Below are 21799 nucleotides of genomic sequence, written 5' to 3'. Positions count from 1 at the left end.
TATAATTAACTGGATGGGAGTATCCTTTCATGATATGTGTGAACTCACGGTGACACTTTAAATCTTTTAAAATTTTATTTGTTAATTATATCTCAAAACTGAAAATCTAAAAATTACATTATTACCTGTGGGGTTCAAAGGTATGTAAATATAGTGCATTTGCCCGGCAGGCACAGGCATCATGCCTGAACTCAAAGTACTTACCCCATTCCCTGTTTGAAAGCTTCGATCAACTCGTTCTTTTTATTCTGATCTTCTACCCAGTACACACTTGGGATTACAAACTCTGATATCACGCGGCATTCTGGACAAGACCTGAAATTAGAATCAGATCAGTATGGGCCAGATGAATTACAAACCCTGTGCGCACTGCACCACCAAACCCCTTGCTCAAATGCATGGCCACTCCAGGTGTTTTCCTAACCCAAAATTCCAAAAAGTGCAATCAGAATCATCTAAGAACGTTATTTACTACATTTTTTTCAAGTTTATTTAAATTACAGTTAGTTAACATATAGTAATAGTTTCAGGTGTAGAACCTTATTTACTGTTAAAAACATATTCTTCTCAACAATAAAAAGACAACCCACTTTGGAATGCCTGGCTGGCTCAGTCAGTAGAGCACGTGACTCTTGATTTTGCAGTTGTGAGTTCAAGCCCCACCTTGGGTGTAGAGATTACTTAAAATAAAATCTTTACAAAAAACACACAAAAAACCCAATTTTAAAATGGGCAAAAGATCTGAGTAGGCATTTCTCCAAAATGGCTGAAAAGCACAGAAAAAGATGCTCAATATCATTAGTTATCAGGGAAATGCAAATCAGAACCATAATACATCACACTTCATACCCAGGAGGATGGCTAATATCAGAAACAGAGGGGCACATTGGGGGCTGAGTCAGTTAAGCTCAGACTCTTGATTTTGGCTCAGGTCATGATCTCATGGTTCATGAGTTCAAGCTCAGCACAGAGCCTGCTTAGGATTCCCGGTCTCCTCTCTGCCCCTTACCTGCTCGTGCTCCCTTTCTCAAAAATAGATACACTTAAGAAAATAAATAAATAAAATCAAGATACAACCAGTAACAAGTGTTGATGAGGTGGGGAGCAAGTGGAGCCTTCATCTGTGGTGTGGCCGCCGCGGAGAGCAGCCCAGCAGTTCCTCAGTAAGCTGAACAGTTACCCTATGACCCAGCAATCCCACTTCTGGGTATCTACCCAAAAGAAATTCAAACATACGGCCACACAACAACTTGTATGTGAATATTCATAGAGGCGTTATTATAACCCAGAGAAAAACCATCCAAACGCCTGTCAACTGATGAACAAACAAAACGTGGACATCCACACAATGCAATGCTATTCGGCTGTGAAGAGGAATGAAGCGCCAGCACATGTGCAAAATGGGCGATCTCTGAAAACCTGCTGAGTGAAAGTGCTGCACAGAGAGAGGCCGCGTACCGGAGGCTCCATTTACAATCAATGTCCATAATAGGCAAATCCACAGGACAGAAGGAGCAGGGGGAAAATGGGCAGGGAATGCAAACACAGGTTTCTTTTGGGGATGATGAAAATGTTCGAAAACTAGATTGAAGTGATGGTTGTACAACCGTGAAAATACTAAAAACCACTGAACCGCACACTTTTATTTCAATAAACCTGTTGTTATTGTACCACACAAATGTGTGACTTGAGGCAAGTTACTTGACATCACTATACCCCAGTTTTCTTATCTGTAAAAGAGAATGATCATCACTGGGTCTGAGAGAATTATGACAAACGGTTGTGAAGAGTTTCTAACAGTACACAACACACTTTTCAATATGACTAAGTTCTTCCCCCATCCCTCCGCAAAATTGAAAAATCCTGTGTTGTTTTCTGTCAGTTAAATCTCAATAAAGCTGGGGGGAAGAAAAGGATCCTGTGTTGGCTCCATTGAGCACATCCTACGTGTCACACACTACGTGAAATGTGTTAGATGCATTATTCCATTTAATCCTCCAACAACCCTATTTTACATATGAAAAAAAAGTTTGAGAAGGTGAACAGGTAATCAGCCTAAGGGCAAAGAGGAGTCAAATAGGCCAGTGCCATTAACACCTTCTCACACAGCCAATCCTTGCTGAGTGTCCCCAGACACCCTGAAGGCCAGCAGCAGGTGGCAGGAGTTGTGAGGTTGTGACCAGTGTTTTAAAGGAAAAGGCACTCGGGCTCAAGAAGGATACCTGACATGCCCAGGTCCCTGCAGTCAGGGGCTAGGATTCACACTAGTTACCTTCGCAGTGCAAGACAAGGGAGGCATAAAAAGTGGACAGAAGGCCCCAAATCGAACCCCTAGCTGAACTTACTTAATGATTGGGTTCTCAAACTGCTTGGCACACCTCCACTGCCGAATGCAGGACAGGCAGTACGTGTGATTGCAGTTGGAGAGAATCCCGAACCTCCTCTCAGAAGCAGACGCCTTCTCAAGGACCACTTCCATGCAGATACTGCACACTTTGTCCTGACTTGCTTGGAAGGCAAAGGCCTTTTCCATCTCGTGTTCGAATGTCGACATGCAGATCTGAAGTATGGAGAGAGAGGAGGGAAACTTCTTATTAGGTTCTGGGCTGCTGAGGAGCAGGCTGTGGCCATACTGCCATAGCCAAGATCAGCAAGGAATGCACACTCTGACAGCCACAGGCAGAGCCCAGGCGGCCCCTGCCTTGAGGACACAAAGCTCTCTCAGACAACAAAAAGACTTCAAACCAATGCCGGCCCAGCCCCTTTCCTAGCATGTTATGGTCACCCCCAGTTTAGAGCTGAGACCACGGAGGTCCCAAAAGATGAGAGGACCAGTGTGGGATCACAGAGTTCACAAAGCCTGGGGCCATGATCTCCTGGCTCTTCTGGGTGCTGTCCTTGCCCACTCTGAACCACACCAATTACCAGAAGTGCTGAATAATCCTTAACTTCAAACATCAGGCCAGTAGTCCACAATCAGAGGGAAGCAGCACTGCTTCTCAAGAGAACAAGTTTATTTAATGAATGTACTCATTCAGTGAGCAGATGCTGAATACCTCCGGTGTGAAGCACTGTGTATCAAGTGTGAGAGCCAATGCAAAGAGTATGAAGACCTAGGCTCTGCCCTTGGGAGCTCGTGGTGGACACAGATGGGAGACTAACCAGTATGTATAGGACAAAGACCAACTAACCTGGGTGCAGAGGAAAGCTCTAATTCTGTGCTCACCTGAACATCCCTGCAGAGACAATGGACAGTGGCTGACTCCCCCTCACACACCATGGCCTGCTCGTCCTCACAAGTTCTAACACTGTAGCTGTGGGCTCCTCTCTATCTCTCTCACCCCATCTTTATTCCGAGCACAGAGCCTAGCGGAGGCAGCACCTCCATGAACACTGGGGACCTAATGACCTGAAAGGTTCCTTCCAATACTTGGCTTCTTAAATTCTCTAGAACTCAGCCTGGCTGGATCTCAGCCACAAAGATATGTAAACCTAGGGAGGGTGAAGGTGTGTGTGTGTGTGTGTGTGTGTGTGTGTGAGAGAGAGAGAGAGAGAGAGAGAGAGAGACACATACATGTCTTCTGATGCCTCTACCCTTTTTCTTTATTCTAAATAATCAAAAATTGTCAAAATGACAACAGGAAAAAGGACTTGAAAATAGAGTATAAATATGCCAGGTACACACTGCAGGTATTATTGGCAGAAAGATGGCTTACAGGAATACCAACAATTTTGTCACTTAGCCCATTTCAAATTTCTTGAAATGAGCTCATGCAAAAGCTTGTGATTTTACCTTCTCATGAGCTTTCCTTTGCTCTGGGTCGAAGGGGTGTAGCACTCGTAACCTACAGATTTCACACACTTCCCCGTGCAGGTAGACACAAGCATCCCCAAATCGGCACTCCCCAGCAGCCGCGTAGGGGCACAGCTGCTGCTCACTGCTGTAGGAGCTGCTGGCTTCTAAGTCATCAAGGCCACTCCTGATGGCATCGAGGTAGGAATGCGGCTTCATCTCTGGGCCATTCTGGAGATCGCTGCAGCCTCCTGGATTACTCACCACACTTGGGCAAGTCTTTTCTTCAGCCATGCCAGAGAGATCTTAATACAAAACACACAGTACACACAAAAATGAAAACTGGCCCAAAATTTCTGGTAAGCACTTAGTCAAAACCTAACAAATTAAGTAACTCTGACCTTGGGAATTCTACTCTTTGGATCATACAGAAATAGGCCAAGAGGGAAAAAATAGAAGGAAAAGTATAAAATGTTCTTGATGACATTCCTGCAACCATGATTTTTTAAGAAAGGAAAAACATTAATTGGCAACACAGGAAAACAGCAAAACAGACCATGATATCTGTATACAGAGGAACACTCAAGTTGCGGTTTAAAGATGACAACTATGGAAATGTCAACCATGGACCCATTAACACTAAAAAACAATCATGAGAATTTTTTTTTTTTAACACCATAATAGAAGTCAAATGGAATTTAGAACGAAGTCGGTAGAACACAGTGCTTTCCTTTATATTAGGAAAGTTACCTATCATTTTAAAGTGAATGAGAATCAAAATCTAGAGTGAGCCTCTGGGTCCTGAAGCCAGTGTTGACTCCCCTATGGCCCCCTCCTCACACCAGGAGCTGTACCCTCTGCCGCATGCGCTTCTAGCCTTTTTAGAGAGGACACATTCGATTAGTGCGATTACTTGTTTGCTTAGGATGGAGACTACCTAGCTAACGCAACACAATTCCAAGAGCTAGAAATCCCTTCACTGCTGAGGACCAACCAATAAAAATAACTTGTATGGTTTGTAGCCTACTTCCTCCACAAACCCCAATATGCTATTCTATTACCAAAGCTGTAACCTAACATACCAAACAATGGCTGAGCACAAGAACTAAGACTATGAACTGACCTGGAAGTAAAACAGTGAAACATGCTCTTTATCAAAATATGTAGCTCTGAAAGCCTGGTGCTTCTCAGAACCACCCCATGCAGACAGCAGTTAAAAACTGACAAAAGGTCACTTCACATGTCTTGTCAGGCCGAACTTGGCAATCAGCCCAACCCGAGACCCACTGCATCAACTGAACGCTCTGCAGCCAAATGCAGCTGCTCTCAGGACAGTTCTGGGCTCCACCCTTGAACAGCTTGGAGGGGACCAGATTAGGAGCCCTCTGACAAGAGAGGGCCAGAAAGGAGCATGACGAACAACCGAGACTGCTTTTCACTCTGCTCACTCACTTCGGTCTCGAAGTACCAGTGTTCTCTTTTCACGTTTCCCAGGCTCATGTAAGTTAGTTTTCACAATAGATGCAGTGAGGTCAGAAGCAGGGTGAGGACTATGGAAACCCGGGGAGGACACGCCATGGGGCACAGTGCCCACAGCACCACCAGCTGCAGCAGAAGGTCTCGTGTGATCGTATCTAAACAAAACACACAGCAAACATATGAGGGGCACATGACCTGCACATGGAACATCCTTTCTTCTCCTTTTATGGAGGTGGAGAGTGAGACAATCATTTCCCATATTTTAAATGATAAAAGGCTTGGGGACCCTGGGTGGCTCAGTCAGTTAAGCATCTGACTCTTGATTTCGGCTCAGGTCATGATTTCACAGTTTATGAGATAGAGCCCTGTGTCGGACTCCATGCTCACAGCACGGAGCCTACTTGGGATTCTCCCTCTCCATTTCTCTCTGCCCCCCCACTGTTCACACTCTCTTTCTCTAAAAAATAAATAAATCTAAAAAAAAATCCTTAAAGAAAAGTGAGAAAAAGCTTACCAATTAGCTTTGTGCAGTGGCAGTATTGCAGCCAATGAGGTTTATCTGACGTGCAATTACTGCTAATTGAAAAGTTTTCCCAAAAGCTTATCAATTAGTACAAAATGCCTGGCAATTCAGACTGAGCGGTACATTGCTATCTATCACCTACACTTAAGTGGCCTTGTGGGATGTGTGTGGGACAGACAAAATAACCCACGCCACACACAGACATCCCCAAAAGTCCAGCCAGACGTTGAACTGAAATCTTCTGAGACCCAAGCCAGTGTTCTTCTGGCAGGTGTCCCCAAAATGTTAATGATGGCCAATGTAACAGCCGGGCGGGCCTTTCCTGGACTGTCTCTCTGGGGCACCTGCCGGTGGGGCAGGGGCAACTTCCACCACCCTCCAGGCGGCACAGGAAAGAACAGATCAGCTCTTCACCATAAAAGCACTTGAACTGAGTTTTGGCATGTTTTTCTGTTTAGAATTCACAAAACTTGCCCACAGATGTCAGTGGGAAAAAGGCAGACTCTATATGCATATATATGTTCACTGCAGGGGTACTCAGAGCAAAAAAAACCAGGAAACCACTTAAATATCTAAGAGAGGAATAGTGAATCAGATGATGGTATGTTAGCACTATGAAACATAAAATTACATTTAGGAAATAAAGTAGCAGCTTAGGGAAAAACTTGGACATGTTAAGTGGGGAAAAAAGCAAGAGATACACACTGTGAGTGCGATTTTATAACTAGAGAACCATAAGAATAAGGCCTGAAAAGTGATTTTGAAAAATTACAATTATTTTCATGGCAATAAAATTGAGATTTCAAAATGATTTTGCCATACTTTTTGTTGTCATATTACTTTCAAATTAAATCTTTCCTCTCATCAATGCCCACACTCCACGTGAGGAATCTGAATCCCTGACAGTAGTTAACTTGGGAGAAAAGCTGGGAGTAGCTGTGGAGCCCTTGCCTGCAACGAGTCCCATAGGCGCAGTAGCCCTTCTGATAGTACTTGCAGATGGTGGATGGCTTGCTGTTGGCCAAGTCATGTGAGAACAGGCACTGGTTTCCTTCCCGACACACACCATGCATAAAATACCTGAAGAGACAAGCAGAGGCATAAAACTTTTAGAAGCTTTCTAAAACTTTATAAGATCCCCATATTCTTGAGCCTAGCATACAAATGCTTATTATGCATATATTATGTATCAAGGCTCTATTAGGCACTGGAGATGTCCATATTTCCTGGATTCTAGGACAGTGATTTTGGATGCACAACTAATTCAACGAGATTTCTGGAAGAAAAATGATCCCATACATTTCTGTTTCCAGATAACCCTCTTGATTTGAGGTGTTGCATATGTAAATGTGAGCCTCAAAACTGAGAAAATGCTCTCTGAAAATCTGTTCTCTCTGTTCTCACAGGGTTTAAAGCATATGGTTGTAATGGAATTGCAAGGCCTGAGCCCAAGATCCAGCCCTGTCACCTATGAGCAAGCCACAAAACCAACTTCCCTATGCCTCACTACTTCCATCTAGAAAATGAAAATTACACTTCCTACTTTACTGGGTTGTGGCAAAGATCAAGTAACGGAGTGCAGCACCAAAAGAAATATATAAGATGTTCCACCGAGAGGTCTAATTCTGGTCCTGAAGAAGTAACTGGGAAGCATTCTAATTCTGTCCAGCCAGAGTAGAGACACCTGGCAAATGGTAGAGAGATCCCAAAGGGACATGCCTTGGTAATAAGGGTAAAGACTCCTAAAGTAAAGAGTAATTTTAAAAAGTTTTTTTTTTTTTTAATGTTTATTATTTATTTTTGAGAGAGAGAGGAAAGCACAGAATCTGAAGTAGGCTCCAGGCTCTGAGCTGTCAGCACAGAGCCCAACGCAGGGCTCGAACCCATGAACCGTGAGATCATGAGCTGAGTCACCCAGGCGCCCCAAGAGTATTTTAGACCCACCCTAATAAAGCTTAAAAACAAGCTTCAAAAGGATCAAGCTGACAGCAAATAACTGTTAGACAAAACCTACTTTAACAGTCTTTGAAGGAAGACCATAAAATCCAAATGCTCAAAAACACTCACAATGGCATCCAATAAAAAATTACTAGAGATGCCAAAAAGCAGACAAATGTGACCCATAACCAAGGAGAAAAATTAGTCAATAACAGGAATGACAGATGATGGAATCAGTAGACAAGGACTTTAAAAACAAAGATCATAAATATGTTCAATTATGCTGAGTATGAAAGAAATGGAAGATATTAATAAAGAACTAAGTGGAACTTCTGGAAGTGAAAACTACAATATCTGAAATGCAGATTACACTGCAAGAGCTTACTGTAAATTAGAGAGTACAAAGGAACATTTCAGAAGCCCTGAAGACACAGCAACAGCAACTATTCAAACTGAAGCACAGAGAGGAAGAAAGAACAGATTTTTGCTTCTAGCTATGAAAGAGCCCTCCAATTAAAAACAAACAAACAGGGGCGCCTGGGTGGCTCAGTCAGTTGAGCGTCCGACTTCAGCTCGGGTCACTCGCGGTCCGTGGGTTCGTGTCCTGCATCGGGCTCTGGGCTGATGGCTCAGAGCCTGGAGCCTGCTTCCGATTCTGTGTCTCCCTCTATCTCTGACCCTCCCCTGTTCATGCTCTGTCTCTCTCTGTCGCAAAAACAAACAAACAAACAAACAAACAAACAAACAAAAAAACTAGAAAGCAGAACACAATATAGGAAACAACTGCTCTGAGACAGGGACAAAAGGCAACACAAGACTGGTCCTTGAGAGAAGGGAAACGAGGTAAGCCCACATTCAGCCTGGCTTTCTGCTGAGAGGCACACTCTGGGCCTTGGTGCAAGGAGATGAACCCCAAGCAGAGCACAGCAGTCTTGCTGAGCTGAACAGACACAGACTGGAGTTCAAGGAGGCTGAGGGAATCTCTTTAAAGAACTTGTAAATAGTCACATACACATGGTCAATTGACTTTGGTAAACTTGTTTGCATAACTCAATGGGGGAAAGAATGTTTTTTTCAACAAATAATGCTGGACCCAATATCTACATGGAACAAAATGAAGTTGAAATATTACGTGTCTGCTGATGTGACCCAATATGGATTAAGTACACAGCATAGCCTGTGATACATTCTAGCCAAAAAAATTTAACTTGAATCCAACAAAACTCCAGATCTAACCCCCAGTTTATAGGAAATGCAGGGGACTGAGAACAAGCTAAAAGCCATCACGAGAAAGCAATCAGATAAATATAAAAGAAGAGGCGGTACGTGGGCCAGGTTTCTTTAACAAGTGTCATGGAAGGAGTAGAGGGAACCTGAGTTTGGAAAAACAGTCTGGTGGTTTTTTAAAAACTTGAATTTACCATATGACTCAGTAATTCTACTCTTGGGTGTTTACACAAGAAAAATAAAAACGTATGTTCACACAAATACTTGTACATGAATGTTCATATAAGCATCATTCATAACGGCCAGAAAGTGTAAACTTTTACAATTCCATCAACTGGTGAATGGATAAGCAAAATGTAATATATCCATACAGTGGGAATTATTTGGCAATAAAGGAGTGAAGCACTGATGCATGCTATAACGTGGGTGAACCTCAAACACATTAGGGTAAGTGAAATAACCCGAACACAAACGACCACATGTTGTATGATCCTACTTATATGTAATGTCAAGAAGAGGGGCAGAGGTGCCTGCTGGCTCAGTTGGTAGAGCATATGACTCTTGATGTTGGGGTCATGAGTTCAAGCCCCATTGTGGGCACAGAGCTGACATTTTAAAAAAAGGTCGGGGGTGCAAATCCATAGGGACAAAAAGTAGGCAAGTGGTTCCTCAGGCTGGGAGAAGGGGTAATGCAGAGTGACTGCAAATGGGCAGGAGGGGTAACTCTGGGGTGATGAAAATTTTCTAAAGTTTAATCGTGGTCTTATAAAACTCTAAATTTACTAAAAATCATTGACTTGTATGCTTAAAATGGGTAAATTTTATGGTATGTAAATTATACTTCCATAAAGCTGTTAAGAAAAATTTAAAAAGGAGGGAGCTGTGCTAGGTTAGTAGACATTACATAAGGTACATAAGAACCCGATGCAATGTTTAGTCCAGGATTATATTCCAGTGTGAACAAACCAGATGTAAAAGACATGTTCGGAACAAATGGAGAAATCTGAGTATGGACTAAGATAAAATGAAAACTTACTGACATAGAAAGTTCAAGATTAACAAAAAAGCAGATTATAAAACAGCATTTATAGGGGCGAGTGAGTGTCTCAGTAGGGTAAGCATCCGACTTTGGCTCAGGTCATGATCTCGCAGTGTGTGAGATTGAGCCTCGCATCAGGCTCTGTGCTGAGCATGAAGCCTGCTTGGGATTCTCTTTCCCTCCCTCTCTGCTCCTCCCCCCACCCTCAAAATAAATAAATAGATTTTAGAAAACAATCCAGAAAGATATATAATAGCATATTTTTAAATGTCTACTTATTTTTGAGAAGGAGAGAGACAGTGTGAGAGGGGAAGGGGCAGAGAGAGAGGGAGACACAAAATCCGAAGCAGGTTCCAGGCTCTGAGCTGTTAGCATGGAGCCTGATGTGGGGTTTGAACTCATAAACTGTGAGATCACAACCTGAGCTGAAGTCGGAAGCTCAACCCACTGAGCCACCCAGGTGCTCCAATATATGATAACATATTAAGAGAGGAAATCTTTGTGGGTAAAGTATATTTACTTTCTTCTTTTTCCTGATCTGTACGTTCTAACATTTCTACCATGAACATATACTGCTTTTGTAATAATATATGGTTATTTTAGTTTTAAAAACATACACATTGGCAAGGGTATGGTTAAAAAAAAATATAAAATGCTCAGTACAGAACCTATCTCACAGTAGGTACCCCCAAAGTCCAGCTCTCATTAAAGTCCAGTAAAGAACAATGACAACTAAGCTGACGTTATAAAAGTGACCTGTGCCTCATCACAAAGCATGCAGAGTGCTGAGGAGACACATACCATGGGCTGAGAGAGGGCAACATCCCAGAGGAGGTCAGGTCCAAGCAGAGTCTGCAAAGTGGTAGGGATGCCAGTGGGAGAGAGGAAAGAAAGAACAGCAAGAAAAATGCACAGAAGAGAGGCACTGTAGGGGGTTCAAACAGGCCTGCCGAGAGATGACGCTGGAGCATCATTTAACTGTGCTCCAACTTACCCTATGTCAGCTGAGACACTGATGAGTGCATCTCAAAACAAGAGATAACAAATGGTCAAGTCAACTGAGGAAATGGCACAATCTAGTCTTTCTTAGAGATTTACAACAGAGAGTAGCAGAGGAAAGGTTCTGAGAGTTCTGTCATAAAGAAAACTGTTTACAGGCATACTTTGCTTTATAGTGCTTTGCAGATACTGCATTTTACAAATTGAAGGTTTGTGGCAGTCCTGCTTCGAGCCAAGTCTGCTGGTGCCATTTTCCAATAGCATTTACTCACATCTGTCTGTGTCACATTTTGGTAATTCTTGTAAGACGTTAAACTTTTTCATTATTATTATTATATGTTACGGTGATCTGTGACCAGTGACCTTTGATGGTGCTATTGTAATTGTTTTGAGGTACCATGAACCATGTCTATATGAGATGGCAAATTTAATCAATTAATGTGTGTGTTCTGACTGCTCCACCAACAGGCCGTTCCCCATCTCTCTCTCTTTCCTTGGGTGGCTCCCCGTTTCCTGACACACAGTATTGTAATTAAGCCGATTAATAACCCTACAGTGGCCTCTAAGTGTTCAAGTGAAAATGAAGAGTCCTAAGTTTCCCACTTTACCCTAAAAGCTAGGAATGATTCAGCTTACTGAGGAAGGCATGTCAAAAACTGAGAAAAACCAAAAGCTAGGTCACTTGCACCAAACATTTAGCCAAGTTGTGAATGCAAAGGAAAAGTTCTTGAAGAAAATTAAAAGTGCTACTCCAGTGAACGCACAAATGATAAGAAAGCCAAATAGCCTGAGCACTGATATGGAGAAAGTTTTAGGCTGGAGAGAAGATAACACCAGCCAAAGACTAATTGACAGCAAGGCCCTAACTCTCTTCAATTCTGTGAAGGCTGAGAGAGGTGAGAAAGCTGCTGAAGAAAAGTCTGAAGCTGGGCACCTGGGTAGCTCAAGTTAAGTGTCTGACTCTTGGAATTGGCTCAGGTTGTGATCCTGCAGTCATGAGACTGAGCCTCACATGGGGCTCTGCACTAAGTGTGGAGCCTGCTTGGGATTCTCTCTCTCTCTCTCTCTCTCTCTGCCCCTCCCTAGCTTGTGTGCATGCTCTCTCTCAAAATAAATAAACATAGATAGATAGATAGATAGAAAAAGAAAGAGGGAGGGAGGGAGAAAGAAAGAAAAGTCTGAAGCTAGCAGAGGTTGGTTCATGAGGTTAAAGGAAAGAAGCAGTCTCCATTGCATAAGAGTGTAAGGTAAAGCAGCAAGTGTTGATGTAGAAGCTTTAGCACATTATCCAGAAGATCTAGATGAGATCATTAACAAAGGTGGCTACACTAAACAACAGATTTTCAATAAAAACAAAACAGCCTTCTATTGGAAGACGATGCCATCTAGGACTTTCTTAGCTAGAGAGAAGTCAATGCCTGGCTTCAAAGCTTCAAAGGACAGGCCGACTCTCTTGTTAGGAGCTAATGCAGTTGGTGACTTGAGGTTGAAGCCAGTGCTCATGTACCATTATGAAAATCCCAGGGCCCTTTAGAATTACGCTACATCTATTCTGCCTGTGATCTATGAATGAACAACAAAGACTGGATGACAGCACAACTGTTTACAGTGTGGTTTACGGAATATTTTAAGTCCCCTGTTGAGACCTACTGCTCAGAAAAAAGGTTCCTTTCAAAACATTACTGCTCATTGACAACACACTTGGTCACCCAAGAGCTCTGCTGGAGATGTACGAAATTAATTATTATTTTCATGTCTGCTACCACAACATCCATTCTGCAGCCCAAGGATCAGGAAGTGATTTCAACTTTCAAGTCTTACTATTTAAGAAATACATTGTGTAAGGCTATAGCTGCCACAGACAGTGATTCCTCTAATGGTCTGGGCAAAGTAAATTAAAAACCTAGTTCCAGAAAGGCTTCCCCTTCTAGATTCCATTAACATTTGTGATTCATGGGAAGAAGTCAAAATATCACCATTAATAGGAGTTTGGAAGAAACTGATTCTAACTCTCATGGATGACATTGAGGGTTCAAGACATCAGGGGAAGAAGTTAACTACAGATGTGGTGGAAATATCAAGAGAACTAGATAGAAGTGGAGCCTGAAGGGGTGTGGCTCAGTTAAGCATCTGACTTCCATACAGGCCATGACCTCACAGTTCGTGAGTCTGAGCCGCACGTCAGTTCTCCACTCTCAGCACAGAGCCCACTTCAGATCCTGTCTGTCTGTCTCTCTCTCTCTCTCAAAAATAAGCAGTTTTAAAATTAGAGAGAGAGAGAGAGAGAGAGAGAGAGAGAGAGAGAGAGAGGAACCTGGATGGGTCAGTGGGTTAAGCACTGGATTTCAGCTCAGGTCATGATCTCTCAGTTCGAAGGTTAGAGCCCTGTACCGAACTCTGTGCTGACATCTCAGAGCCTGGAGCCTGCTTTAGATTCTGTGTCTCCCTCTCTCTCTGCCCATCCCCTGCTCCTGCTCTGTCTCTTTCTCAAGAATAAATAAACATAAAAAAAAAAAAAAAAAGTGGAGCCTGAAGATGGGACTGAATTGCTGCAATCTCATGATAAAACTTAAAACAGACGAGGAGTTGCTTCTTATGGATGAGCAAAGAAGGTGATTTTGGGAGACCTATTCCTGGTGAAGATGCTGTGAAGATTGGTGAAATGACAACAAAGGATTTAGAATATTACATAAACTTGGTTGATAAAACAGTGGCAGAGTTTGAAAGGATAGAGTCCCAATTTATTTATTTATTTATACATTTTATTTATGTTTGAGAGAGAGACAGAGCACAAGAGGGGGAGGGGCAGAGAGAGAGGGAGACACAGAATCCGAAGCAGGCTCCAGGCTCAGAGCCCGATGTGGGGCTCAAACTCACAAACCATGAGATCAGGACCTGAGCTGAAGTCTGACGCTTAACTGACTGAGCCACCAAGGTGCCCCTGGACTCCCAATTTTTAAAGAAGTGCTGCTGTGGGTAAAATGCTATCACACAGCATCACATGCTGCAGAGAAATGGTTTATAAAAAGAGAGTCAATGGGGCAAATTTCATTTTTGTCTTTTTTTCCCCTTAAGTTCACTTATTTATTTTTGAGGGAAAGAGAGCGAGCAAGTGAGAGAGGGGCAAAGAGAGGGGGAGAAAGAGAGAATCCCAAGCAGATTCCATGCCATCAGTGCAGAGCGTGATGTGGGGCTTGAACTCATGACCTGAGTGAGATCAAGAGATCAGATGCTTAAACAACTGAGCCACCTAGGCACTCCTGAAAGTATTTTTAAATGAAGGTATGTGCATGGTGTTTTAGACATAACGCTATTGCACATTTTATAGACTACAGGATAAATGTAACTTTTACATGCACCGGAAAACCCAAAAAATTCACTTGATTCATTTGATTCCAAAATTTGCTTTACTGCAGTGGCCTGGAACCGAACATGCACTATTTCTGGGGCATGCTTGTACAGTTATCATACACACCTTTTCCCAGGCCTCTTTCAGAAAAAGCCACTTGAGCTGCAAGATGGAAGACAGATTTGAAGAGGACTGAAAGTGCAGGGGAAGAGCCTGTTAGGAGGCTGCTTTGTAAAGGAGCTTTATCTGTGAACCCATGTTTTAACTTACTTAAAAAGACATTTTATGGAGAATTCCAAACACATATGAAACATATACAAAAGTAAACCAAATGGCAGAATGAACTCTCAAGATGTCCCAGCACCAGCTTCCACATTATCAACTCACAACCTTCTGGTTTTACCCATTTCCTCCTTCTTCTATATGATTTTCACAATTTATCTTTTTTAGAGAGGGCTAATAACTCAGATGCCTCTTGAATAAAGACTTTTGGGCAAGGAAGGCCCTCCCTCCCTCTGAAAGAGTATATTATGAGAAATACATGAAATGTGAAAAAATACCAAAGATCTACTGAACAGTACTATCAATACTAGCCCGTTCACTTCAATAGCTCAGTTAACCCCAGCAATACTGTAGTACCACTACACCCACGATGCAAGTAGGGAAGCTGAGGCTCAGAGACCAGTGAAGACTTACAGAAGGTCAAATTGCTAGGAAGGGGTCCCCAGCTCCAATTTTCCCAGATACCCGGACCTTTTCCAACCAAAACTGACTTCCCTGTCACTCTGCCTTTACCCATGCTGTGGCCCCTGTCAAAAACACTGTAGCCCACCTTTTGCACTGAATTGTTTTCAGCGGCCTTCCTTCGTGGACCAGCCCAAGACTTCTCACTCCTCCAGCCTACTATGTGCACTTTCCCTCCTTCAACCCTTAAGACTCACCAGTGGCAGCAATAGTATGCTGCTTCCCAGCCTGAGGCCTCTGACCCGAGAGAGCTAGTGCTCTTAAACACAGTTGGGAACATCTGGTCTCTAATGAAGCCAGCCGGGCAACAACTTCAGGAAGGCACAGCTGGAACACCAGGAAATGTGACTGAACACAGAAAGCCTAAACCTAACCAATTACATGGCTCTGCCTGGACCTGGAGAAAGGCTTGGCAACAGAAAGAAGGCAATGGTCTGTAAGGTAGGTCAGGAAGGCCCAAGAGGCTGAGAATGCCCTTTCCAGAGAAGGGATGCCAGAGAACACAAGTCACAATTCATGCGGCACATCAGCCTCTGCGACAGGCCTGGGAGGCTGCCTCAGCTGGAAGCCACAAGATGTGAAGACCTTCAATCCCTCCTTGCTCACTAAACACAACTCCAACTTTCCTCACCTGTTCATCTCCCCAGAAGCAGAGGAAGTATTGACTAGGCCCACCTGACGGTTCCTTTTCTCCAAGGAAAATGAGGAAAGGGTATCTATTTTTAGGTTTCTTCTCAGTTTGGCTAGCATGAGCCACCTCTAAGTTCACCAAGAGAACCAAATTTCATGGGATGCCTGGGTGGCTCAGTCAGTTTGGCATCCGACTTCGTCTCAGGTCATGATCTCACAGTTTGTGAGCTCGAGCCCCACATCAGGCTCTGTGCTGACAGCTCAGAGCCTGGAGCCTTTTTCAGATTCTATGTCTCCCCCTCTCTCTGCCCCTCCCCTGCTCATGCTCTGTCTCTCCATAATGAATAAACATTAAAAAAAAAAAATTTTTTTTAAATTTCTGAGCCTACATGCGCTGAGTCCTGTGAACCTTTCCAGCCAATCTCTGGATGTACAGATCCTGGACAGAAAAGTATATTACACTTCTAAAGAGTTTCAAAATTCTTTTGAGAAACACTACAAGACTACATTATTTCAACAGTCCTTAAGTATGGCAATCTTAGATCTTTGGAGGTATAAAAGTTAAAAAAAAAAATCAGCACCAAGAGCCAACTCTGAATGACAAAGAAAGACAGATTACTACCATGATTAGTAAACTCATAAATACTGGACGAGAACAGGCTCAAAGTGGCTATATAAACAGGTCCACAAAAAATAAGATCTAATAAATACTTCTGTAATAGTTTCCTTTGGAGACACTAAAGATTTCAAAAAAAAAAAAAGACAGAAAGGAAAGAAAGAAAAAGAAACAGAAACAGAAAAGGTGAGTAGGAGACTACCAGAGGTTCTCTACCAAATACTATTTGTTAACCAGGCATACAAGAGGACAGATTCTTCGTGGTCCTACAAGGGTGCCTTTTATAATTGTACCACCTCCCGTAAGTCTTCTTCAGACAATCTGCCTTCCAAACTCTGCTCATTCACTCCGTTCCCCATTAGGAAAACAAATACTTAACCATCAACTAGAGCTTCTAATTAGTCACTTATAAGCTGGTGACTTCATGCAAGACATTTCACTTCTGTAAGTGACTAAGCTGAGATTTAAACAGCTTCAAAAATAACTTCTAGACCACCATCAGTGCAGTGCCTTCAAGGGGAGCATGAAATAAGCGTTATGTAAGAAATGAAGCCAGCTCAGTCCTATTTTTGTAGCATATGTCATCATTTCCACTCCCCAGCGACAAACAGAAAACTAGTTTGAACACATCCTGCCTGTCCTTTGAAGCATCTTGTCAACTGCTTAGAGCTATCCCTCCCCATCTATGTTATACTGTTTAATCTGGGCCTCTCTCATACTGCACCTTGTAATGAATTTCCAACTATTCAATCTTAAGGGATGGGTCAAACCATCCCTTATATCTTCCTAGAGAGAAGGCTGAGACATGAACTGGGGTGGGGAATGGGAAGGGGGTGAGTAGTATGAAGGGGAACAGTGCATAACTGGAGACTCAGAGTAGGGAGATTTCTCGGGGGGACTCCAAAAGGGTCTGTTATCCTGGGTGACCCCAAAGGACCGTAGCTACTATATGTTGCAAAGGACAGGGGGCGCCTAGGTGGCTCAGTCAGTTAAGCGCCTGACTTCAGCTCAGGTCATCATCTCGCGGTTCATGGGTTTGAGCCCTGCATCGGGCTCTGTGCTGACAGTTCAGAACCTGGAGCCTGCTTTGGATTCTGTGTCTCGCTTTCTCTCTGCCCCTCCCCTGCTTGGGCTCTGTCACTCTCTGTCTCCCAAAAATAAATAAAACGTCAAAACAAAACAAAACAAAAAAATATGTTGCAAAGGACATCAGGTTCACTTCTAGCCACAGAACCACTAGCAGCTCTAGCTGCAGCGCAGGACTGAGCCAAACAAATTCAACTTAGTTTCTTACATGCCTTTCAATGGTGCATATCTTTAGCAAAATGCTTCTGCAAATCATATCTGAGTATATGGGTAATCTACATTCTCAGTGTCACTTTTCTTTACATTTCCTTACGTATTTTCAGACTTAAATTTTATGGCTGTACGGCATGTGATAACAGATCCAGTGACAGGTAAAGGGGTTAATGCTGGGCCTGGTGGTAGGCCTGAAATAAATGTTAAGAGACGTAGGGATGAAGTATAGTGTAATAGTTAACACTGTGAAATCAGAGAGCTTGCTATATGACCATGAGCAAGTTATTTAAATCTCCAAGCCTCAATTTCCCCAACCATAATATAATAATTGTACTCCATAGACTTCTGTGATAGATGACTCTGAGGTCTGGCTGAGACCATGCATGTAAATGCTTAGCCTACCACCCCAAAAACACCCTATGATGGTTTGCTGTTACTGTCTAATCCCTTAACTAACTACGCGGGTTAGGCGTTACCATCTCCATTTTATAGATGAGTAAGTTGTGGCACAGGTGGTAGCAGGATCAGAATCCCGAACTGCCCAACTCCAGATTTCAAGCTCTTCTACCACTTACTGGCTGACAAGGTCCCTCATTTTTTGTGATTCCAAGCTTGATGTTCCAAAGAAACAAATTCTAGGTCTTTGCCTAGTGATGATAAGACAAAGGAACCTCTATCATAGAAGAAAAGAAAGTGGTTACCAAGCTATCATAAAGGCCTGCACCAGGACTTAAAAAAATTTTTTTTATGATTATTCATTTTTGAAAGACAGAGAGACACAGAACACAAGCAGGGGTGGGGCAGAGAGAGAGGGGGACACAGAATCTGAAGCAGGCTCCATGCTCTGAGCTGTCAGCACAGAGCCCGACACGGGGCTCGAACTCACGAACCACAAGATCATGACCTAAGCCGAAGTCGGATGCTCAAGGAACTGAGCCACCCAGGTGCCCCCCCCCTGACTTTTTTTTTTTTTATGTTTATTCATTTGTGAAAGACAGAGAGACACAGAGCACAAGCAGGGGTGGGGCGGAGAGAGCTGCACCAGGACTTTAAAAACAGACTAGAAGACATGGGAAAATAGTTAGCAAGAAGAATCAGCAAAAATAATTCCCAGCTTGTTTGTGGATAGAGTGGCATGGGAGAAATCAGAAGAGCTGATTGACAGCACAACTGTGTGAGTAGCCATTCTTGCCATTCCAGGCAATAAACATATGGAGTGTCTTTGTCGTTAAATTTGGGAATCCTAGCATTTCAACATCCATCTCTTAGAGATGTCTGCATATCAGAATAAAGGCAAAACTTAAACTCTGTCCTGCTGCTATTCAGAATAAGCATGTACATCACATGCCACAGCCAGGAAAACAAAGCAAAAAACACTTTTCACCTTCAGATAAATCCAAAACAGCTGAGCACCCTGTTAAGGCCTGGTCTCCCAAAATAAATCCTATCTTGGACATTTCCCGTGAGTTACCAATGTCTGGAGAGAAGACTTTTGTGAAGATAATACAATGTGAGAAGCTTTTCCACCATGAAACACTAATGTGAACTTGGTACTCTAGGTAATACTGCATTTTCTTTTCATTTAAATGTGTTCTAGTTTTTTATTTGGTGATGCAGTCCTTGCAAGATTGGACTCCCTCACACCCTTTTGCAAGTAAACTTCTTTTACTTTCTATATATTTTTACGTGCATTTTCCTTACATAGGCACATATGAATAGCTTTAAAAATTCCTGTAATGAAGAAACTTTATCATTTCCCAAATTTATTTGGATGTCATCGGGTCAATGAGCGCATGGGCTCCGATGCCACACCTTGGCCACTTAGAAGCTGAATGACCTCAGGCAATCACTTCAGCGCACAGGCTTGGTTTCACAATCTGTGGAACAGTGAGGGTTGCTGGGTTACAGGCGATGTGGCCGTTAGAGCACCCAGCGCATTTTAAGCGTTCCACCAAACATCAGTACTTAAACAGAAGTGATCCCTTTCCAACATTCCAACCCACTCTTGAGTTTTATATGCAACAACATCCTGCAGGATGTCCCTGTTAAATTAAATTAAATTAAAGCTTTCAGGTTAGGCCATCTCAGTGCAGAAGGAAAAAAGACAAGATGATCTTGATTTAAGTTTTTGCTCCTGCATTTAGATGTGAAGTTAGGAGTAAGTTCCAAGTCCTTATCTGTAAAACTAGATACTATAAAGAGTTAAAATTCAATTATAAAGCATTACACAAATGTGTACTCTTTTGTGGACACATCTTAAGAAGAGTAACCAAAATCTGCTATACAATTACGCACAACGCTTGCTTCATACAAATAAAAATGAACACAAACAGGTCTCACAAAAGATATTTCTAACACAGATAACCTATTTTCTGTAGACATTGAGTGCAAATTTCTGACTACTGCTTCATATAAGCCATGGCCTTGGATAAACTGGTTGAACAGTTAATACATATTAATACTAACCGAAAACTTTTTACATAGTCCCTTCTCAATTATTCATGCTAATTAAGAAGTAACATAGATGAGAATTTAATAAACTGTTCATTACATAATCAAACTATACAACTGATTTTGGGGGGCAATGTTTCCCACACACTGAAGCCAGTTATTAAAATTTGTACTGTCCAAGTATCAGGCCAACAAGACTAGGAACCCAGGACTGGTAAGCCACAAGTTCACCAAGGAACGAGGGTGTTACACAACCAAGCTCTTTCTGCTTCACAGGAGCAGTCGCAGTGTAGCATCCGGTTTCGAATTTTCTACACCATCCATCCATTACCGTTGTACTTCTCCACATAAATGGGTGTCTCAGTAAGAGTGTCACTTAATCTCTTTCAATCTGAATTTCCTGTATTGTAAAATGGGAATTATATCTTCCTGGCAGTGTTATTGTGAAGTCTAGTGACAATGAATATAGAGCACTTGGAAATATGCGAAGCACTTCACCAACTTTCAGTAAATGCTACCCGACATTTTTATTTCCCCCGCACAATTCTTATTTGCTGAGTCTGCAAATTCAGGCCGCAGAGATCTTCAAACTCTTGGGAAACGAAGACCCCTTTCGGGACCCCAGCTCATTCTAGGCCCTGATCATAGATCAATAACCAATTCCTGCGTGGTATCCCCACTGGAAAACGATCACTTAGCGTCTCTTTACCCAATTCCAAATCTCCTTTTCCAGCTAAACTCCAAGTTCCAAGGGCTCCACCCCCACCCTCAGGCCTCAGCGACCTGCACGGCCCTGGCTAGCTCGTCCTTCCAGCTCACAGGCCCCGGCGCTGGCCTGACCTGGGGTCTCATCCCAAACACATAGCCACACACACGCCAGGTGACCGGTTCCCGCCGCAGCCCGAGCTCCGCCCAGGAAAGCCGGACCGCGAACAGCTGAGCAACTTTTCAAGAATCCGCTCAGCCTCAGTTTCCCTGGTAGTGGGGCTGGGGTGCACCAGCCGCCAAGGGGCCGAAGCGGGGGCTTGGGGGGGGCGAAGGGAAAGCGAAGTGGCCCGTTACTCCTGGACCCCCCCGCACTAACCTGCAAGTGACTTGCTTGGTGCTCATGGTGGCCGGGCTTGAGGGCCCTTGTCGCGCCACCGTCTCTCGCTCTCGCCGCCGTCGTCGTCGCCTCGGCCCTGCCCATCCCGCGCGGCCGCGTCACGCCGGCGTACACCGCCCCTTCCGTGTGGCATCTTTGTAGCGCCGGCCGGAAACCTCACCGCCGTCATAATTGGTTCCGCCTGAGGGCTGAGGCTGGGTGACCTCCCATCCAAGAGCTCCGGTCAGGCATTTGCGAGCCTCCCGGTCCCCAAGCGGGCCTGGCTGGGGACCTACTCTTCCCAGTCTTATTCCTGTTGTCGGTTTCTACTGGCTTGCCCTGTGTCGGGTCCTTAGAAACGCCTTACACCTCAGGAGGCCAAGCTCCCACCCCTCCAATGCGCGCGTAAATTACAAATGTGCCTTAGAACCCAAACTTGCCCTCCCTAGGCCCCCATCTCAGGCCCTGCCTCGACTGTTCCCCCGCCAGGCCAGACTTCAACTCCCACTTAAGGAATTCCTTAGCTCCCTCCCATTTGCTCTTTTCCAAGATATCTACTTCCACCCCAGGTTTTCCATTCCGCTCCTCCCCCACACCCCCCCCCCAACCCCGCTTTTCGTCTTCCGTT

At 43.6% G+C, this 21799-nt stretch overlaps 1 protein-coding gene and 1 pseudogene across 3 annotated transcripts in view; one reads left to right on the top strand and one right to left on the bottom strand.

Moving 5' to 3' along the window:
* MKRN2 (makorin ring finger protein 2) overlaps positions 1 to 21315 on the bottom strand; it is a 28447-nt gene extending 7132 nt beyond the window's left edge. Inside the window, exons 1-6 of one of the 3 annotated variants that reach the window (XM_045493847.1) lie at positions 21172 to 21315; positions 6747 to 6875; positions 5246 to 5427; positions 3794 to 4098; positions 2346 to 2560; positions 205 to 315 (exon numbers count right to left, since the gene is read on the bottom strand). In XM_045493847.1, the coding sequence (XP_045349803.1) occupies positions 205 to 315; positions 2346 to 2560; positions 3794 to 4098; positions 5246 to 5427; positions 6747 to 6875; positions 21172 to 21197 (968 nt within the window). In that variant the 5' untranslated portion in view covers positions 21198 to 21315. Of the gene's footprint in view, positions 1 to 204; positions 316 to 2345; positions 2561 to 3793; positions 4099 to 5245; positions 5428 to 6746; positions 6876 to 8118; positions 8186 to 10800; positions 10839 to 21171 lie in introns of those variants that run through there. The other 2 variants (XM_045493845.1, XM_045493848.1) reach the window with 2 other exon arrangements.
* On the top strand, positions 5792 to 5912 carry LOC123607829 (annotated as a pseudogene).
* Positions 21316 to 21799: the final 484 nt, after the last annotated feature.

The sequence above is a fragment of the Leopardus geoffroyi genome, chromosome A2 (genome assembly GCF_018350155.1).
Source record: "Leopardus geoffroyi isolate Oge1 chromosome A2, O.geoffroyi_Oge1_pat1.0, whole genome shotgun sequence".
Lineage (NCBI taxonomy): Eukaryota > Metazoa > Chordata > Mammalia > Carnivora > Felidae > Leopardus > Leopardus geoffroyi.
Note: the sequence above shows the minus strand (reverse complement) of the source record. Positions and strands in the feature narration are given on the sequence as shown.